Below are 18,594 nucleotides of genomic sequence, written 5' to 3' on the forward strand. Positions count from 1 at the left end.
TCTTTTTCAGATCTCTATCTAAATGCTAACCTCCCCAAAGAGACTTGCTTTGACCATACCAGTCAATCTAATATAGGTTTTCATATCTTTCACTTTCACTAAATGTTCATTTTTTATAGTACTTCTCACAATTTTTAATATCATATTTCTTTACTTATTTATTGCCTGTCTCTCCCACTAGGACACAGATTGTGATTAAATATCAAATTTTCACATGATCCCCCCAATGCCTAAGTGCTCAAAAAATATTTGTTGAATGAATAAACTATAGATGAATCAACCCATCATCTTTTCTTCCAGTTTCTCTCTTCCGCCTTTTTCTTACTTTTAATCTTTTGCTCATATCTGAGTGTTTTTTCTCTCATCCTAAAAACATATCCCATAAGAGAAAATCTCTCATCCCTACCTCTTGCTCAAACTTCAACCCACATGTCCTCTTTTCTTTCCTCTGAGAATCTTCCTGAAGGAGTGGTGAACAGACACTGTCCCCATGGCCCTTCTTCCCAGTCACTCCTGCGTGGTCTGCTGCAGACTGGCTTTGTCCTACCACAGCTCAGAATTCTCTCTTGTCCATGAGGCTGGCTTTGTCCTACCACAGCTCAGAATTCTCTCTTGTCCATGAGGCTGGCTTTGTCCTACCACGGCTCAGAATTCTCTCTTGTCCGTGAGGCTGGCTTTGTCCTACCACAGCTCAGAATTCTCTCTTGTCCATGAGGCTGGCTTTGTCCTACCACGACTCAGAATTCTCTTGTCCATGAGGCTGGCTTTGTCCTACCACGGCTCAGAATTCTCTCTTGTCCGTGAGGCTGGCTTTGTCCTACCACGGCTCAGAATTCTCTTGTCCATGATACCAGGCCCGTGGATTTTGACACTTTGTTTGGTTTCCTTTGCATCAGCCTCTCCTGACGCCATCTTGCCTTTCTGACCATTTCCCCTCCTGGCCCTCCATCCTCTGCCCTGTCAGTATGGCTGTCTCCACATTCCATGCTTGGCTCCTTCTGTTCTTACTTCAGTGCTCCTCCAGTCACCCCCATGACTTGGCTCCTCCCTGTCCTCTGAACTTCCTAACCTCCTGCTACTCCACAGCCGCTCCATGAAAATTAACCTTGTCCCTGGTCTCCTCTGAGCTTCTCTTCCACACGTCCACACACAGATTGAAACTACCAAACCTCTCCAAGTGATGGCATTCAGACACCTTGTTGTCATTGTTCCATTGCTCAGTCATGTCTGATTCTTTGCAACCCCATGGACTGCAGCACGCCAGGCCTCCTGTCCTTCACTATCTCCCTGAGTTTGCTCAAACTCATGTCCATTGAATCTGAGCAGACTCAAATGATGCCATTCAGTGATGCCATCCAACCGTCTCATCCTCTCTCCCCCACTTCTCTTCCCGCCCTCAATCTTGCCCAGTGTCAGGGTCTTTTCCAATGAGTCAGCTCGTCGCATCAGGTGGCCAAAGTATTGGAGCTTCAGCTTCAGCATCAGTCCTTCCAATGAATATTCAGGACTGATTTCTTTTAGGATGGACTGGGTGGATCTCCTTGCAGTCCAAGGGACTCTCAAGAGTCTTCTCCAACACCACAGTTCAAAAGCATCAATTCTTTGGCGCTTACCTTTCTTTATAGTCCAACTCTCACATCCATACATGACTACTGGAAAAACCATAGCTTTGACTATATGGACCTTTGTCGGCAAAGTGGTGTCTCTGCTTTTTAATACACTGTCTAGGTTTGTTATAGCTTTTCTTAAGAGGTCTAAAACTGGACTCATCTCCCCCCAGAAATGTTCCTCTCACATTCACTGCCCCACTGACTGCATCAGCAAGCTCTAGGTGGCCAGCCAAAGATCTCAGGGCCAATGCCTATTTCTCCTCTACCTCCTATACCCCACCCCTGATGGTAATAATATCCAAACTCTCAGGCATTTCTTCCTTCAGTCCCTTTGTTGTTGTTTAATCTCTCAGCTGTGTCAGACTCTTTGTGACCCCATAGAGTATAGCCCGCCAGGCTCCTCTGTCCATGGGATTCTCTAGACAAGAATCCTGGAGTGGGTTGCCATTTCCTTCTCCAGGGGATCTTCCTGACCCAGGGATTGAGCCCACATCTCCAGCATTGGCAGGTGGATTCTTTACCACTGAACCACGAGGGGAACCGTCAGTCCCCTTGCCTCACCACTATATTTTGCTCATTTGCTTGTTTTTACCATTTTTAAAACTGGATTATAGTTTCTTTGCAAGGATGTGATGAATCGGCAGACTGGGATTGACGTACATACTCACTGCTATATTTGGATACCTATTTCTTGCTAGAGCATTACAATAACTCTCTACTTGTACCTCTAGTCTCTCTGTCATTATTCTCCATGTTTCTAAACTCTAGGTGTGTTGATATTAAGTCCACATTTAAAACATTCCAGGGACTTCCCTGGTGGTCCAGTGCTTAGGACATTGAGTTTCCACTGCAGGGGGCACAGGTTCAATCCCTGGCTGAGGAACTAGGATCCTCCATGCCATGTTGCACAGCCAAAACCTTTCCATGTTCCCTACTACTCCGGTACTCAAGTCCAGAATCTCGGCACTGTTAATCAATTTTCCCAGAGCCCCTTCCTCCAACCCCTCAGCTCCCATCACTGGCCTGCCTGGTGCCACAGGAAATGCTCTGATGTGCATTCTGAGTCAGACGGATCTGTGTTCACATCCTTCTCTCACATGTCACAGATATGAAACATTGAAAAAGTTATTTAACATAGGGGCACTAATTGAACCCAAAGTAGGGAAAACCACTAGACCATTCAGGTATGACCTAAATCAAATCCCTTATGATTATACAGTGGAAGTGAGAAATAGATTGAAGGGCCTAGATCTGATAGACAGAGTGCCTGATGAGCTATGGAATGAGGTTCATGACATTGTACAGGAGACAGGGATCAAGACCATCCCCATGGAAAAGAAATGCAAAAAAGCAAAATGGCTGTCTGGGGAGGCCTTACAAATAGCTGTGGAAAGAAGAGAAGCGAAAAGCACAGGAGAAAAGGAAAGATATAAGCATCTGAATGCAGAGTTCCAAAGAATAGCAAGAAGAGATAAGAAAGCCTTCCTCAGTGATCAGTGCAAAGAAATAGAAGAAAACAACAGAATGGGAAACTAGAGATCTCTTCAAGAAAATTAGAGATGCCAAGGGAACATTTCATGCAAAGATGGGCTCGAAAAAGGACAAAAATGGTATGGACCTAACAGAAGCAGAAGATATTAAGAAGAGGTGGCAAGAATACACAAAAGAACTGTACAAAAAAGATCTTCACAACCCAGATAATCACGATGGTGTGATCACTGACCTAGAGCCAGACATCCTGGAATGTGAAGTCAACTGGGCCTTAGAAAGCATCACTACGAACAAAGCTAGTGGAGGTGATGGAATTCCAGTTGAGCTATTTCAAATCCTGAAAGATGATGCTGTGAAAGTGCTGCACTCAATATGCCAGGAAATTTGGAAAACTCAGCAGTGGCCACAGGCCTGGAAAAGGTCAGTTTTCATTCCAATCCCAAAGAAAGGCAATGCCAAAGAATGCTCAAACTACCGCACAATTGCACTCATCTCACACGCTAGTAAAGTGATGCTCAAAATTCTCCAAGCCAGGCTTCAGCAAAATGTGAATCGTGAACTTCCAGTTGTTCAAGCTGATTTTACAAAAGGCAGAGGAACCAGAGATCAAATTGCCAACATCCACTGGATCATGAAAAAAGCAAGAGAGTTCCAGAAAAACATCTATTTCTGCTTTATTGACTATGCCAAAGCCTTTGACTGTGTGGATCACAATAAACTGTGGAAAATTCTGAAAGAGATGGGAATACCAGACCACCTGGCCTCCCTCTTGAGAAATTTGTATGCAGGTCAGGAAGCAACAGTTAGAACTGGACATGGAACAACAGACTGGTTCTAAATAGGAAAAGGAGTACGTCAAGGCTGTATATTGTCACCCTGTTGATTTAACTTATATGCAGAGTACATCATGAGAAACGCTGGGCTGGAAGAAGCACAAGCTGGAATCAAGATTGCTGGGAGAAATATCAATAACCTCAGATATGCAGATGATACCACCTTATGGCAGAAAGTGAAGAGGAACTAAAAAGCCTCTTGAAAGTGAAAGAGGAGAGTGAAAAAGTTGGCTTAAAACTCAACATTCAGAAAACGAAGATCACGGCATCTGTCCCATCACTTTATGGGAAATAGATGGGGAAACAGTGGAAACAGTGTCAGACTTTATGTTTTTGGGCTCCAAAATCACTGCAGATGGTGACTGCAGCCATGAAATTAAAACACGCTTACTCCTTGGAAGGAAAGTTATGACCAACCTAGATAGCATATTCAAAAGCAGAGACATTGCTTTGCCAACAAAGGTTCGTCTAGTCAAGGCTATGGTTTTTCCTGTGGTCATGTATGGATGTGAGAGTTGGACTGTGAAGAAGGCTGAGCGCCAAAGAATTGATGCTTTTGAACTGTGGTGTTGGAAAAGACTCTTGAGAGTCCCTTGGACTGCAAGGAGATTCAGCCAGTCCATTCTGAAGGAGATCAGCCCTGGGATTTCTTTGGAAGGACTGATGCTAAAGCTGAAACTCCAATACTTTGGCCACCTCATGCGAAGAGTTGACTCATTGGAAAAGACTCTGATTCTGGGAGGGATTGGGGGCAGGAGGAGAAGGGGACAACAGAGGATGAGATGGCTGGATGGCATCACTGACTCGATGGACGTGAGTCTCAGTGAACTCCAGGAGTTGGTGATGGACAGTGAGGCCTGGCATGCTGCGATTCATGGGGTTGCAAAGAGTCGGACAGGACTGAGCGACTGATCTGATCTGATCTGAGCAGGAACTAAGAAGAAGTAACTACACCAGGACTGGTACCCTTCCAGCATTTCGTATTTTGTACATGGACTTGCTTTTACCTGGGATGCTCTTGCAGCCTCTCCCTCCCGACTCAGATGCCCCAGCTGACCACTCATGGTTCAGGATACAGCTCAAATGTCATCTCCTCTTTATACCCTTCCATAGTGCTCTCCAGGCAGACTTTGGTGCTAAGCCCTCATTGTCAGCTCTGTGCTCATTTGATGTTGTTGACCTTCCTCTGTGGTGAGGTAACAGTATCGCACGGTGGTTAACAGTGTGGGTGTTTCAAACCAAGCACCTTCGACTTTGAATCCCACCCTCACCACTTGGTGACTCTGTGACCTTGAACAAATCACCTCACCACTCAGTGTCCTCATCTGTAAAATGGTGAGCACCTCCTGAGTTCTCCCATGGGAAGGACTTGGTAAAGTACCTTGCCAGGAGTATGAGTTCAATAAATGCTAGCTGCTTTTAGCAATTGCTTCGCTTGTATTTCTGCCCTCTTAGCTGTGTCTCACTGACCTTTGTATCCCTTGCACATGAGGGAATGCGTGCCCTACCCTAAATAGTTCAGGAACATTTCCTGATTAAAGGAAACAATGCATGAATCAATGTGTATTTTAGGGGCACATGGACCCCACAGCTCTTCATAGAAAGGTACTTTTGATTCTGAAGAAGCGTGTTAAAGCCTTCCTATCCTTGACACTATTTTTTTTCCCTCTTTCTTAAAGTCTGACCTAATTAAGCCTTGCAATCTTTTCAGGTCAAATCCTCTATGGCCGAGTACTTTGGAATCCAGAGCAAAACCTTAATTCTGCTTACAAGCTCCAGCTGGAGAAGGTCTATCTTTGTACTGGAAAGGATGGCTACGTGCCTTTCTTTGATCCCACAGGGACCATCTACAATGAAGGGCCACAGTATGGATGCATTCAGCCAAACAAACATCTGAAACACAGATTCCTGCTGCTGGTATGCTGTTTGTGTTAAAGGGCTGACACACGGATAGATTTCCTCAGCTATAAATTTTGCCTGATGCTAATAGAACCCCACACTCGATGGTTTCTACAGATACTGTTATTGTTTTGTTGATGTTGTCTCTGTCAGCTTAATTCTAGCACATATTACAAAGCTAGTGATAATTATGGTGGGTAACAATGTTACCGACCCAGGTCTGGCTGCTTGCCGCTGAAAAGCCAGTAAAAAGGTTGGTGGAAAGGAAAGTTTGCTTTATTTTGGATGCTGATAACCAAGGGCAGATGCATGTCTAACGGCCAGTTCTTCCCCTGACAATCAGGGAACAAGAGCTTTTATAGACAGAGGGAAGGGGTTACATGCAGAAACAGTATGGTCAGCTCTGACAGTCGTCAGTGGTCTGACCAGAGTCATCTTGATTGTCTTGAATACTGTTAGTCTTCAGTTCTAGAGTTCATTTGTTTCCATTTCTTTGCAATCAGTTCTCAGACCTGTGGCAGTTTGTATCATGGCTACAGTCTGGTCATCATGTACTTAACTTCTTCCACCTGGTGGGAGTTTCAGTAACTACAAGATACCTCACAGGATATGGCTCAGAATTTTATCTGTAGCCCTTGGTACTGCTGCTGCTGCTGCTGCTGCTAAGTCGCTTCAGTAATGTCCAACTCTGTGCGACCCCATAGATGGGAGCCCACCAGGCTCCGCTGTCTTGGGATTCTCCAGGCAAGAGTACTATAGCCCTTGAGAAGGAGCTAAAGGTCTTTGACTGTGCTTAATGACTACATTATTATTATTTGGTCTCCTTTGATTGTTTTCCTTTGTTTCTGCATTTTCTCACTTCTCTGATTAAACATATTCTTTGGCCAAAGTTCTTCCACAGACAAAGGGCAGACTGAGGACGTGGAGGCAGGGGAGGGGCAAGGACCAGAGGGTCCTGCTCCATTTCAGCAAGACAAGCTGTCACTGACATTTTAGGAAGAGGAAAGACTAAGACAGTATTTCTCAGTGTGTCCCAGAGACCCCTCAATATATCCCCAGTATTCTTTCCGGGCCTCCATGAGCTCAAAACTACTTTCGTGATGATATGATGTTGCTTGTTTTTTTCACACTCATTCCCTCGCACTTGCAGAGAGTATGCAGGTTTACTGATATGGAATCACAATTCGTACTGTGCCTAATCTTTAAAAAACACCACCTCCTGAGGTTTGATTTAGTATCAAAAAAGAATGTGCACAATTATCTGAAAAAGTTATTCAAACATTTCTCCCCCTTCCAGCTATTAATACATAAGCTTATGTGAGGCCAGATTGTCTTCACATACTTCAGCCAAAACAACATATCACAACTGATGGAAAATAGAAGCAATTATGAGAATCTACTTCTTTTCTAGCAATTTGCCAAAATGTAAAACAAGGCCAACTCTCTTTTTGGGTGGATATGAATATAGGTGTTTTCACTAAAAAATGTTACTTATGTTAACATGTAATGAGTTGCTCATTTCTCTCTTAAAATGAATTAGTAAATATCTATATTTTTTCATTAAAAAAATTGTTCATTGTAGCATATCACAGTGTTAATTTTAATACAGTAAATATTGATAGATATAAATCACATAAACGAAAGCTTTGAGACGTCTTTCATTTTTAAGTCCTGAGGACACATAGCCTGAGAATTGCTGGTCTAGGCTATCTTACTTGTTATGTTTCAAGATCACAGAGACCACCAAGTGTCCTCCCCCAGAGGGCAGTGGGTGCCCTGGGGCAGCAGTCTACTTAAGGCTCAGGTGAGGGCTCCTGCAGCACATGCTCCCCCAATCCAAAGGGTGACTGCCTCCTCCCTGTGACCACCGCCTGCCAGTTCAGTGGCTCCATCTTGCTAGATCTTGTGTTTCTCTCTTCCAACTCCTAGGACCGCAGTCAGCCAGAGGTAACTGACAAGTACTTCCATGACGTGCCCTTTGAGGCCCATTTTGCTTCCGAGCTGCCTGATTTCCACGTGGTCAGCAGCATGCCAGGCGTGGATGGATTTACTCTGAAGGTAGACGCGCTCTATAAGGTGAGTGTGGTGAGAATAGAAGTAGAGCACCAATTCACTTTAAAGGTTACAAAGAGGAGGATGACATCATCTCTGCAATGGCAGTTTCTTTTTATAGCATTCTTGCTGGCAGGTCTTTTTATTGTTGTTAAACTTACCATTGTTCAACCACTAAGTCCTGTTGAACTCCTTGTGACCCCATGGACTGCAGCACGCAAGGCTTCCCTGTCCTTCAGCATCTCCCAGAGTTCACCCAAGATCATGTCCATTGATTTGGTGATGCCATCCAACCATCTCATCCTCTGTTGTACTCTTCTTTTGTCTTCAGTCTTTCCCAGCATCGGGGTCTTGACTTCCCTGGTGGCTCAGACAGGAAAGAATTGGCCTGCCATACAGGAGACCTGGGTTCGATCCCTGGGTTGGGAAGATCCCCTGGAGAAGGGAATGGCAACCCACTCCGGTATTCTTGCCTGGAAAATTCCAAGGACAGAGGAGCCTGGCAGACTATAGTCCACAGGGTCGCAAACAGTCCGACATGACTGAGCAACTAACATAGTTACCCCAAATTTTTTCATCTATCCAATAGACCAAAGCAATAATAAAATTCTTTAATTCACATATAGTCTCATCATGGGTCTGTGCAGCACCAGCTATTTTTCACAATTATGTGGAAATATTTAACAAAATCATAAATACAGTCCAGTGATTTAGAATGGTAAGAATTACTAGTATTTAATAAGCAAAAATACTCTTAAGTCCCAGTAATAAGCATGAATTTCCAAGATCAATTTCTACTCTTCTCCATCTTCAAATAGTAAGTCATGACCTTGAATTTCAGAACTATTATCCCTCTTCAGAAGTTATTTCAAAATCATGGAGGGTCTCAATGCGCGGCAGATTAAAGGGAAATAAAATGCTTGATGACATAACCACTCAGAAGATGATCCAAAAAGTATTCAGATTTAGCAAATTTTTATCAAGTGTCTGTTTATTAAGCGCAGAGTAGGTGTTTAATGAATCTTTATTGAATGACTCTATTTTAACTAAAGTTCATCAATGAATAGTAAATTAGCATACAAACCAGTGGAAAGTCACTGGGAATGAATTGGTTATTAATACTATTACTCTACTTATGTCAATAAAGACCAACAAATCATAAGCATTCACTAAGCTACAGAAACCCTAAAAGATAAATTCTTAGGGCTATTCCATGAACAAGTAGGGAAACAGAAAAAAATATGAATATTTGCCCTAAGATCACTTTAATTTGGAAATAGACTAGACCCAAAATATTTGGTTCAGTTCTCTATTCAGACACCAACCATTGCTAATGCTTTTCTTTTTCTTTCTTTTTTTCCTGTACTTCATCAAAATCTTTATTTATTTTGCTACAGTTATAGTGGCATACTTACTAATCCTTAAATGCACCACGCATAGTCTTACCTCAACATTTTTTAAAGGAGGCCAGTGACCAGTGATAGTCTGATTTATTCTATGACTTAAAAAAAAAAAGATTCTTTCTTTAGTGGATCAGTTCCCTTTCTTTTTTTTTAATTGAAATATATTTGATGTACAATGTTGTGTTAGTTTCACATGTGATACATAGTGATTTGACATTTGCATACATTATGAAATGATCAGTGTGGTAAATCTAGTAACCATCTGTACCATACAAAGTTATTACAGTATTAGTGGCCATATTCCTTATGCTGTGTATTACATCTCACAACTTCTTTATTTTATAGCTGGAGGTTTTTACCTCTTGAGCCCCTTCATGTATCCCGGCCCCCCACCCCCTCCTTCATCTGGCAACTACCTATTTACTCTCTGTATCTGAATCTGTTTTCATTTTGTTTTGCTTGTCTTTTTTTTTTTAATTCCACATATAAGTAAAATCATATGGTATTAGTCTTTCTCTGACTGACTTATTTCACTTAGTGTAATACTTTCTAGGGCTCCCCAGGTGGCTCAGTGGTAAAGAATCTGCTTGCCAATGCAGGAGATACAGGTTTGATCCCTGGGTTGGGAAGATCCCCTGGAGGAGGAAATGGCAACCCACTCTAGTATTCTTACCTGGAGAATCCTATGGACAGAGGAGCCTGGTGGGCCACAGTCCATGGGATCTCAAAGACGTGGAAGTGACTGAGTACAGCCTGTACAGCCTAATAATTTCTAGGTCCATCCATGTTGGCACAAATGGCAAGATTTTTTTAATAGCTGAATAGTATTCCATTGTATGTGTGTGTATATATATATATATATATATACACACACACACCACATCTTCCTTTTCCATTCATCTGATGGACACTCAAGTTGTTTGCATATCCTGGCTATTGTAAATAATGCAGCTGTGAACACTGGTGTAGCTAATGCTTTTCTTGAAACCATTTACCTATGGAAGCTTGTGGTGGGCAGTGGTCTTCCCGTTCCCTTCTTCAGCGGTGGTCTGTGGGCATCAGTGACATGTTCAGTTCATCTCCCGTCTCCTCCTCCTGCAGGTGGAAGCAGGACACCAGTGGTACCTTCAGGTGATCTACATCATTGGTCCTGATACCATCTCAGGCCCCAGGGTCCAGCGCTCTCTCACGGCCCCTCTGAGGCGCCACCAAAGGGACCTGGCAGACCCCAGTGGCTGGCTGAGCCTTGACGAGTCCCTCATCTATGACAATGAAGGAGACCAAGTCAAGAATGGCACCAATATGAAGTCCCTGAACCTGGAGATGCAAGAGCCAGTCGTAGCTGCTTCTCTCTCCCAAACCGGGGCGTCTATCGGCAGCGCCCTTGCTGCCATCATGCTCCTACTTCTGGTGTCTTTGGTGGCTTGTTTCATCACCAGGAAATGCCAGAAACAAAGGAAGAAGCCGCCCACGGGGGACATCCTGGAGGAATACCCTCTGAACACCAAGGTGGACATGCCCAAGAGAGGGGTAGACAGGGTGGAGAAGAATGTGGACAGACAGTACTGCACGGTGCGCAATGTGAACATACTTGGAGAAGCCGAGCGCGCGTACGTGTTCAGAGGTGCGAAAGTAAAGAAATTGAATCTGGAAGTCAGAGTTCACAACAATTTACAGGACGGAACAGAAGTTTAATGGAGGAGACCCATGTGTATTTTTTTTTTTTCTAAAGTCATTTTTATAAAACGGGGGGAAAATACTGGTATTTTTTATAATCTTGCCAATTAAAAAAGGGAATATGATAGCGTTCAGTGGCGGAAGGCATACATCACTTGCATCAACTCACAACTGAGCTACCTCATGGGACAAAGAACCACTGAGACCCCAGAGGATGGAAGGAGTTCTTTCCGTGGATCCCATTAAGTCTCTGCTACAAATTGTTCCTTCTGTAAGGCTAGTCTTGGAAAGCCAGTATTCAGAGTTAGGACTGGACTTTGATCAGCAGAGGGAGCGCACAGGGATGTACTGAAAGGTCTCAAAGGCAGAAAGTGGCGGGGGGGGGGGGGGGGGGGGGGGGCGGGGGAGGGGGGCAGTGCTTTTGGTCTCCACTCCCCCACCCTCCCCTCCAGCTCCAGCTCCCTTCTGCTTGCGCTTTTCCTGGGCATCTGGACCGCAGAGTTCACATTGCTGATGCACAGATCCCACTCAGAATTCTGCTAATAAGCACCTATGTTTTTGCTCATGCGTCCAGTTGACAGTCTGCACTCTACATCCTCCGACTGTACTTTGCATCACCAGCCCTTTTCACCTGGGGCTTTAAACTGCTCTGGACTAGAGCATTTCTCCAAGAAACCTCAGCCTCTCCTGTCAGGCATCAGGCATGGGGGAAACCCCCTCCTACTTTATGGAAGGGGCACTGAAACCTGGGGGGAAGGAGGGACCTGGCAGGTGACTCAGAGCACATCAGAGAGGCTCTGCGCCCTCGGCCCCAGGGGATTTCTTATACCCAGCTGGTTTACACTGCGGCCAGGAGACATCCTCCCTGGAACAGGATGGCTGCCAGGCAGGATCGCTCCACTGTGCCCCTTTAGCCAACGTTGCCGGTGGGTGCTTGACACACCTACCACAGTTCCTGCTGCCCCAGGCTTTTCCCAGTCCCGTAATAGACAAGCCCTGTGCTTTGCTAGCTGTGGGGCTTTTATTTTGTTAGGGCTTCAGAGAAGTCAGTGGTTCCTTTGAATAAAGACAATCAGGAGAAAGCTCAGGCCCCAAGTAAAACGGGAGTTGAGGATTCCCTGGTACTCACAGCACAAAAGGGCTAGTGCTCACAGCAGACAGAGTACTCGCTCAGCAAATACAGGCAGGGCTTCCGGTACAGTATTTCAGGGATTTCTCTTTTGGGGGTTCTTTTTTTGGTAGCTCAGGCACTTATTTTACCATATCAGCACAGCACATGACAAGGCCATGAACACATGGCCCTAAAATGATTTAGTGTTCGAATAGCAGCTTAATGATGTAGTATGTAGTGTGCACACCACTTGCTTTTGTGTTGTTTTATTTCTGCTGAGTTGGCAAAAACGTAAGCATGCATGTCATGTTGTTTTGAACTGGAGGCACCTTTCTGTTGTTTGAGAGGAAAAGACACTTCCCCTTCCTGACACCCGTCACACCTTTACCGCTGAGCAAATCGCGGAGCATTCACACCGTGTAATATTTGTATTAGAGTTGAGCCTCACTCTGAGAACATTCCACATTGGAAGCACTTTGGTACTCGGAGCTAGAAAGAATGAACCATGTAAGGTTTCAGGCATCTCTGCTGGAGTCCAAGCTCCTTGAGAGGAGGGCGGGTCTGAGCCATGCCTTGGGTTCTCTAGCAGAGCCTGGCACATCACAAGCACTCCAGGAATATGTTTTAAGTGAACAAATAAATGGTGTTATGGATGAAGGATAGAGGAGTCGATTTAGGGCAGGGGACAGAGAGTATGGTGCCAATATCATAAGGGCAAGTAGAGAAAAAAAAAACCTCTCCTACTTGGATCCTAAAATAGTCTTCTCACTGAGGCAGAGAAACACCACTTGACACAGGCATGAATCTGGCATGGATTTGAGGAGGACTGAACTGAGAAGCTGGAATAGCATGTTAACAGGAGATGAGACTGTGAGTCAGTGTCCTGAGCAGGACAGTTGGAGGAGAGTTTGATGAGCATTCCAAGATGAGTGTGAGGCTTCCCTGGTGGCTCAGAGGTTAAAGCATCTGCCTGCAATGCAGGAGACCTGGGTTTGATCCCTGGGATGGGAAGATCCTCTGGAGAAGGAAATGGCAACTCACTCCAGTATTCTTGCCTTGAGAATCCCATGGACGGAGGAACCTGAAGGGCTACAGTCCACGGGGTCGCAAAGAATTGGACACGACTGAGTGACTTAACTTTCTAACTTTCTAGGGAAGGGAGAGTTGGAGAGATTGGGTCCCCAAACCCGATTCTCCTGCCTGCTCAGGTGAGACCTGCTGGGGTGTTTGGAGGCAGAATGTCTCTACTGGCCTCATGAATACCAAGAACTGGTGTTTCATGACTGAAGAGTTCATCAACCCAGCACAGAATTCTCTCCAGAGCAATGAAGTTAAGAACCCACCTGCCAAAGCAGGAGACACAGATTCGATCCCTTCATGGGGAAGATCCCCTGGAGAAGAAAATGGCAACCCACTCCAGTATTCTTGTCTGGAGAATCCCATGGACAGAGGAGTCTGGCGGACTACAGTCTGTGGGGTCACAAGAGTCAGATAGGACTTAGCAACTAAACAAAAACAACCTATGTTAGAAGGTTGCCACTGTTTCTTCCAAGACAGAGCCAGTCACTCGCGGAGCAACTTTTGATGTGGCCTGTGTGTCTCACCACTCCTAGATGCCTGAGTGCTTACATGTGAAAGCAGCAGCTTCCCACTTGCTGGGAGAGCCTTCTGGCACGGCCCTTCCGATCCTACTAAACAGGGCACGTGGGTGGGAAGAGTGAGGACAGGAGGCAGAAGGGGGCTGGTGTGGGAAGGAGTGGAGGCTGATCTCAGCGCACTCCTAGCAGCCTCTGTGGAAGGGTCTCAAGTGACCCTTGAGATAGTGAGTTGTCAGTGTGAAAGGGAAGTCCTTGGGATCATTTGTGCCCCCCTTCCTTTCTATCCTCCACCCCCACCACATACACTTCATCCTTCTCTAGTGGATGCACACGTGTGAAATAGGAGGTGTTCAGAGATGTAAAGCGGAGATGTACTGCTTCGATACAGAATTTTTCATTTCATTTTATATGTCATATGAGGAAGCAGAAAATTTGCTGACTGACCTGGGATGCTATTCCAGTCAAAGCTCTCCTTTCAATTCTTCTAACTCGCTCACTAAGGCCGTGTGTGTGTTTTACTAACCTTTCCTACCATGCCTTTAGGTGAACAGGAACAAAAGCCCCTCAGGGGTTGCTATTTGCTATCACAAGCTGGCTGTGAAGGTTCAAAGAAAGAAGAGTCTGCATCTTTGCCCTCTGATTGTGCCCCAGGCCTCCTGGCCTCCTGTGGATTGTTATGGGGAGATGCGGAAAGAGTGTGGGAATATGTTTGCACAATCTTACAATATGTAGTCTTGGTGTACCCTAGGTATTCATTCCCAGATACTACACACCTGCTCAGACTTGAGTAAAACATCTGTGGTGCTGTCAACCTGATTCCTTGACTCTGAAATGATTTTTGTATTTCCAATACCAATCTGTGTGTTATGAATTTCTGATTTCTCCAATAGCATATGCCACTATATAAATTTGTGTTAATAAATGGCAGTCTGTTTTATTTGCTGTGTTCATCTTACTAGATTCTTCACCTCATCAACAAAAAACAGTGCTATGGAGATGGCAAAATCATTCTAAAATTTGAGACATATTTTTTGGAGAAAATCCCTCTGAAGGGGTTGAATCTGAGACATTCACTGCTTGGGCTAAGATCAAGAATAAATTACCTATCCTCATATTATCATAGTTCTTCTTTTGCCCTCTGTTAAAACCCTAGGAAAAGAAGAATAACTAAAATTTCCATGTGCAAAAGATGATCATTGATGCAGTATTTATCATCATAAAACCTTCTCAGGACACTTGAAGTAGTGTGAAAAAGACTATGTCCTTTTATGCAGGCACAAAGTTTATTTTAATATTTATTTTTATTTATTTATTTGGCGGTACCAGGTCTTTGTTGTGGCACGTGGGATCTTTAGTTGTGGCAGGTAGGATCTAGTTCCCCAACCAGGGATCAAACCCGGGCCCTCTGCATTGGGAGTGTGGAGTCTCAGCCACTGGCCCACCAAAGACATCACTGGGCACAAAGATTTGTGTCCATAACTCACCCTGTAACTGACAAAAGCTCCAAATAAGAATGTATTGGCTGGTGCAGGAAAAATGGCAGAGTCAGAATGAAACTGAGGCCAGGCATTCCGCAAGCCTGTCCTCCCTGAGAAACCAATGACAGTGATCACCAAGGCTCTGTTGGTACATTCAAATAGCACATTTGCAAACCCAGCAAGACTTGGGAAAGATTTTTCATGAAATCCAGGGAAGAGATGCCACAACCTAACCTAGGGTTTCCTTTTCCTTAGATGTTGCCACCGGCTTTGTGTAAACTTAACTTCCTCAGAATTTCCTATGATGGTCCTTGGCCTAAAAGCAGGCCCTCCGCCCCAGAGTGCAATTCTCTTGGGCCCATGAAGAAGCTGATTCAGGAACCAATCTATGAATTGCTAAGAGTGGCTATCAAAATGCTTCTTGAGACCTGAAATTGCATGGAAACTTGGAGGAAAGTGGCAGAAAATGAGTTCTCGTTTAGATTCTGTGATATCTCAGACTAGGGTTTTGAAGAAACATAATGAGAGCGGGTGAGGGAGACTATGGAGAATATCCTACTAGATTCAACCCCATGAAATTGCTAATTTTATAAGTCAAAACAGTCCAGGAGCAGTGGTTTACACCTCTCAACCTAATATTTAGATGCCACTGCTACTGCTGCTAAGTCGCTTCAGTCGTGTCTGACTCTGTGCGACCCCGTGGACTGCAGCCCACCAGGCTCCCCTGTCCCTGGGATTCTCCAGGCAAGAACACTGGAGTGAGTTGCCATTTCCTTCTCCAATGCATGAAAGTGAAAAGTGAAGGTGAAGTCAGTCAGTGGTTTTCTACTCTTAGTGACCCCATGGACTGCAGCCTACCAGGCTCCTCCGCCCATGGGATTTTCCAGGCAAGAGTACTGGAGTGGGTTGCCATTGCCTTCTCCAGATGCCACAGTGTGTACTAAAGATTCTATTCCAAGTTTCCCTGATGGTCTAGTGGTTACAAATCCACCTGCCAATGCAGTGGACACCAGTTCAGTCTCTGGTCCGGAAGATCCTACCTGCTGTCGGGCAATGAAGCCTGTGAGCCACAACTACTGAGCCCCCGCGCTTCAACTACTGAAGCCCAAGCATCCTGCAGCCTGTGCCCCACAGCAAGAGAAGCCCCTGCAGTGAGAAGCCCATGTAACACAATTAGAGAGTAGCCCCAGTTTGCCTCCACTAGAGAGAGCCCGCGTGCAGCAGTGAGGACCCAGCAAAGTCAACACTAAATAAATAAATAAAAATAGAAGTTTCTATCCCCAAACGAGCCTGTGATAGCTCTAACCAGGAGCACACTGCGACTAGCCCAGGTAAAATCCTAGGGACGATGTCAATATCATATTGGGCACACAGGTGGTGCTAGTGGTAAAGAACCCTCCTGCCAATGAAGAGACTCAGGAGACCTGGGTTTGAAGAACCCCTGGAGGAGGGCATGGCAACCGACTCTAGTATTCATGCCTGGAGAATCCCATGGACAGAGGAGCCTGACGAGCTACAGTCCATGGGGTCACAGAGTCGGACACAATTGAAGCAACCTAACATGCACGCATGCCAGTCAAGATCAATGATTTCTTCACCTTCTCTACCTCATTCAGTCCTGGTTAAGACCCTGTAAAATAGTTGAAGATCATTGTCCTGGACAATTTTCTCTGAATGTTCCACATGAATCCCAGGATTTCAAGTATTTGCACAAACTCATATTGCTTAAATATGGTCCAAAGCTCCTATACCTCTGATTTTAATGCTTGTCCCAAAAAAATCCAGCCACTTGATTGATACAAGAAAATAGCCCCATGGTGCAACTCTCTCTTAAAAAAAAAACACAAAAAGCTAGCAGAATTTTATCCCCATGGTCATTTTAATTTAAGGCTGCAGGCTACAGACCATGTGGTCACAAAGAGCTGGACATAACTGAGCACACACACAGCACCAAACCCCAAGACCAGCAAGTCAGAGAAGTTTATTAGAATCCAGGCTTTGGGAGAGTTTCTGTAAATTGTTAAATAAAATTTAAAAAAAATGTTTCAAGATGTCTCCCTTAAACATTCCAACTAAATTAGGAATGTGTCCAAAATGGACCAGTAACTCCCAGAAGTCCTTGTGCTGCTTATTCTGTTTGCCTGCACACCCATCCTCTGCCCCAATTCCTATGCTCCAGGAAACTGGCTTCTGAAATTGCTTCTCCAAGCCTTTCTTGGGCCCTTGGCCTCCACCTTCCCCCCAGTGCTAGGCCCTGGTTTTGGCCATGCTTGCATCCTTCCTAGGCTACAGGTCCTGTCGGGCAGCTCTCGCCCATGTGATTATAATTTCCTATGACTTTGCACTACAATGTTATATTTGACTCTCAAATTGTTCTTTTTAGCAGAGAAAAAAGGGGACATAGGAAAGGCAGCTTCTTATAAAACTACAGCATTGTTCAATGCATTCAGAATGGTGAAAGTTTCACCAAACAGTCTTTTCTGGGGTTTTTTTGGATGATGATAAACATGGTTTCTGGGATCCTAATATTTATCATTCTAATCATTTTACCATCTAAAATTTACTTCTGAGAAAATTCATCTTTTGAGGGAAAAGCATTAATTTTATAAATATACCGCAGCATGATTCTAGTTTAAATGGTGGTAACTGGGCAATTGTCACAACTAGAAAACCTCAAAAAACAAAGTGCATTTTGTTTTCAAGTTGCCATCCTAAAACCAAAGAGGTTAAACCCTGAACCTGGAGCAATTAAAATAAATCCTGCATGTAAACACCATGTGTTTCATATCCTTCTGAGTAGAAATCCAACTTTATTAGTTCCTGGTTGTGTGGGACACAACTGGTAGAAGTTACTGAATCCCACTGAGCCTGTCTCTGAATTTGCAAAATACAGGTAATCACACCTAATTGAAGCTCTTCTGTAGACATGAAATAAGGCAATATATGCCAAGCGCATTTCTCAATGTCGTATAAATTATGGGCTCTCAATACATATCCCCCTGTTGCTCCCATAATAATCCCAGAATGTTCCAGGATGAGCTGGGACTTGATAATCTATTGTAGCAGTCCCTGAATGGGAGTCAGAAATTATAACAGAACGGAAGGCTGTTCTATCTTGGCAGAAAACTCAACGTGTTAGATTTGGAAGTCAGCTGGTTCCCTGACACTGACTTGACAAGCAAGACCACCTCTCTGCTTTCTCTATTGAAGCTCCTCTTCCATTTAAGGAAGGATGTCCTCTTAAACAGTCTTCCCTGGTGGCTCAGCAGTAAAGGATCCGCCTGCAGAGCAGGAGATGCAGGAGACCTGGGTTCCATCCCTGGGTGGGGAAGATTCCCTGGAGGAGGGCATGGCAACCCACTCCAGTATTCTTGCCTGGAGAATCCCTTGGACAGAGAAGCATGGCAGGCTACAATCCATGGGGTTGCAAAGAGTTGGCCAG

General features: G+C 44.6%; 1 protein-coding gene across 3 annotated transcripts in view; it reads left to right on the plus strand.

The window, feature by feature from the left end:
- Nucleotides 1-14,611, plus strand: part of FRAS1 (Fraser extracellular matrix complex subunit 1) — a 535,024-nt gene extending 520,413 nt beyond the window's left edge. For all 3 annotated transcript variants that reach the window (XM_027544845.1, XM_027544843.1, XM_027544844.1), the window contains 3 exons: nucleotides 5,646-5,851; nucleotides 7,763-7,909; nucleotides 10,390-14,611. In XM_027544845.1, the coding sequence (XP_027400646.1) occupies nucleotides 5,646-5,851; nucleotides 7,763-7,909; nucleotides 10,390-10,983 (947 nt within the window). In that variant the 3' untranslated portion in view covers nucleotides 10,984-14,611. The remainder of the gene's footprint in view (nucleotides 1-5,645; nucleotides 5,852-7,762; nucleotides 7,910-10,389) is intronic.
- Nucleotides 14,612-18,594: the final 3,983 nt, after the last annotated feature.

This window comes from Bos indicus x Bos taurus, chromosome 6 (genome assembly GCF_003369695.1).
Source record: "Bos indicus x Bos taurus breed Angus x Brahman F1 hybrid chromosome 6, Bos_hybrid_MaternalHap_v2.0, whole genome shotgun sequence".
NCBI lineage: Eukaryota > Metazoa > Chordata > Mammalia > Artiodactyla > Bovidae > Bos > Bos indicus x Bos taurus.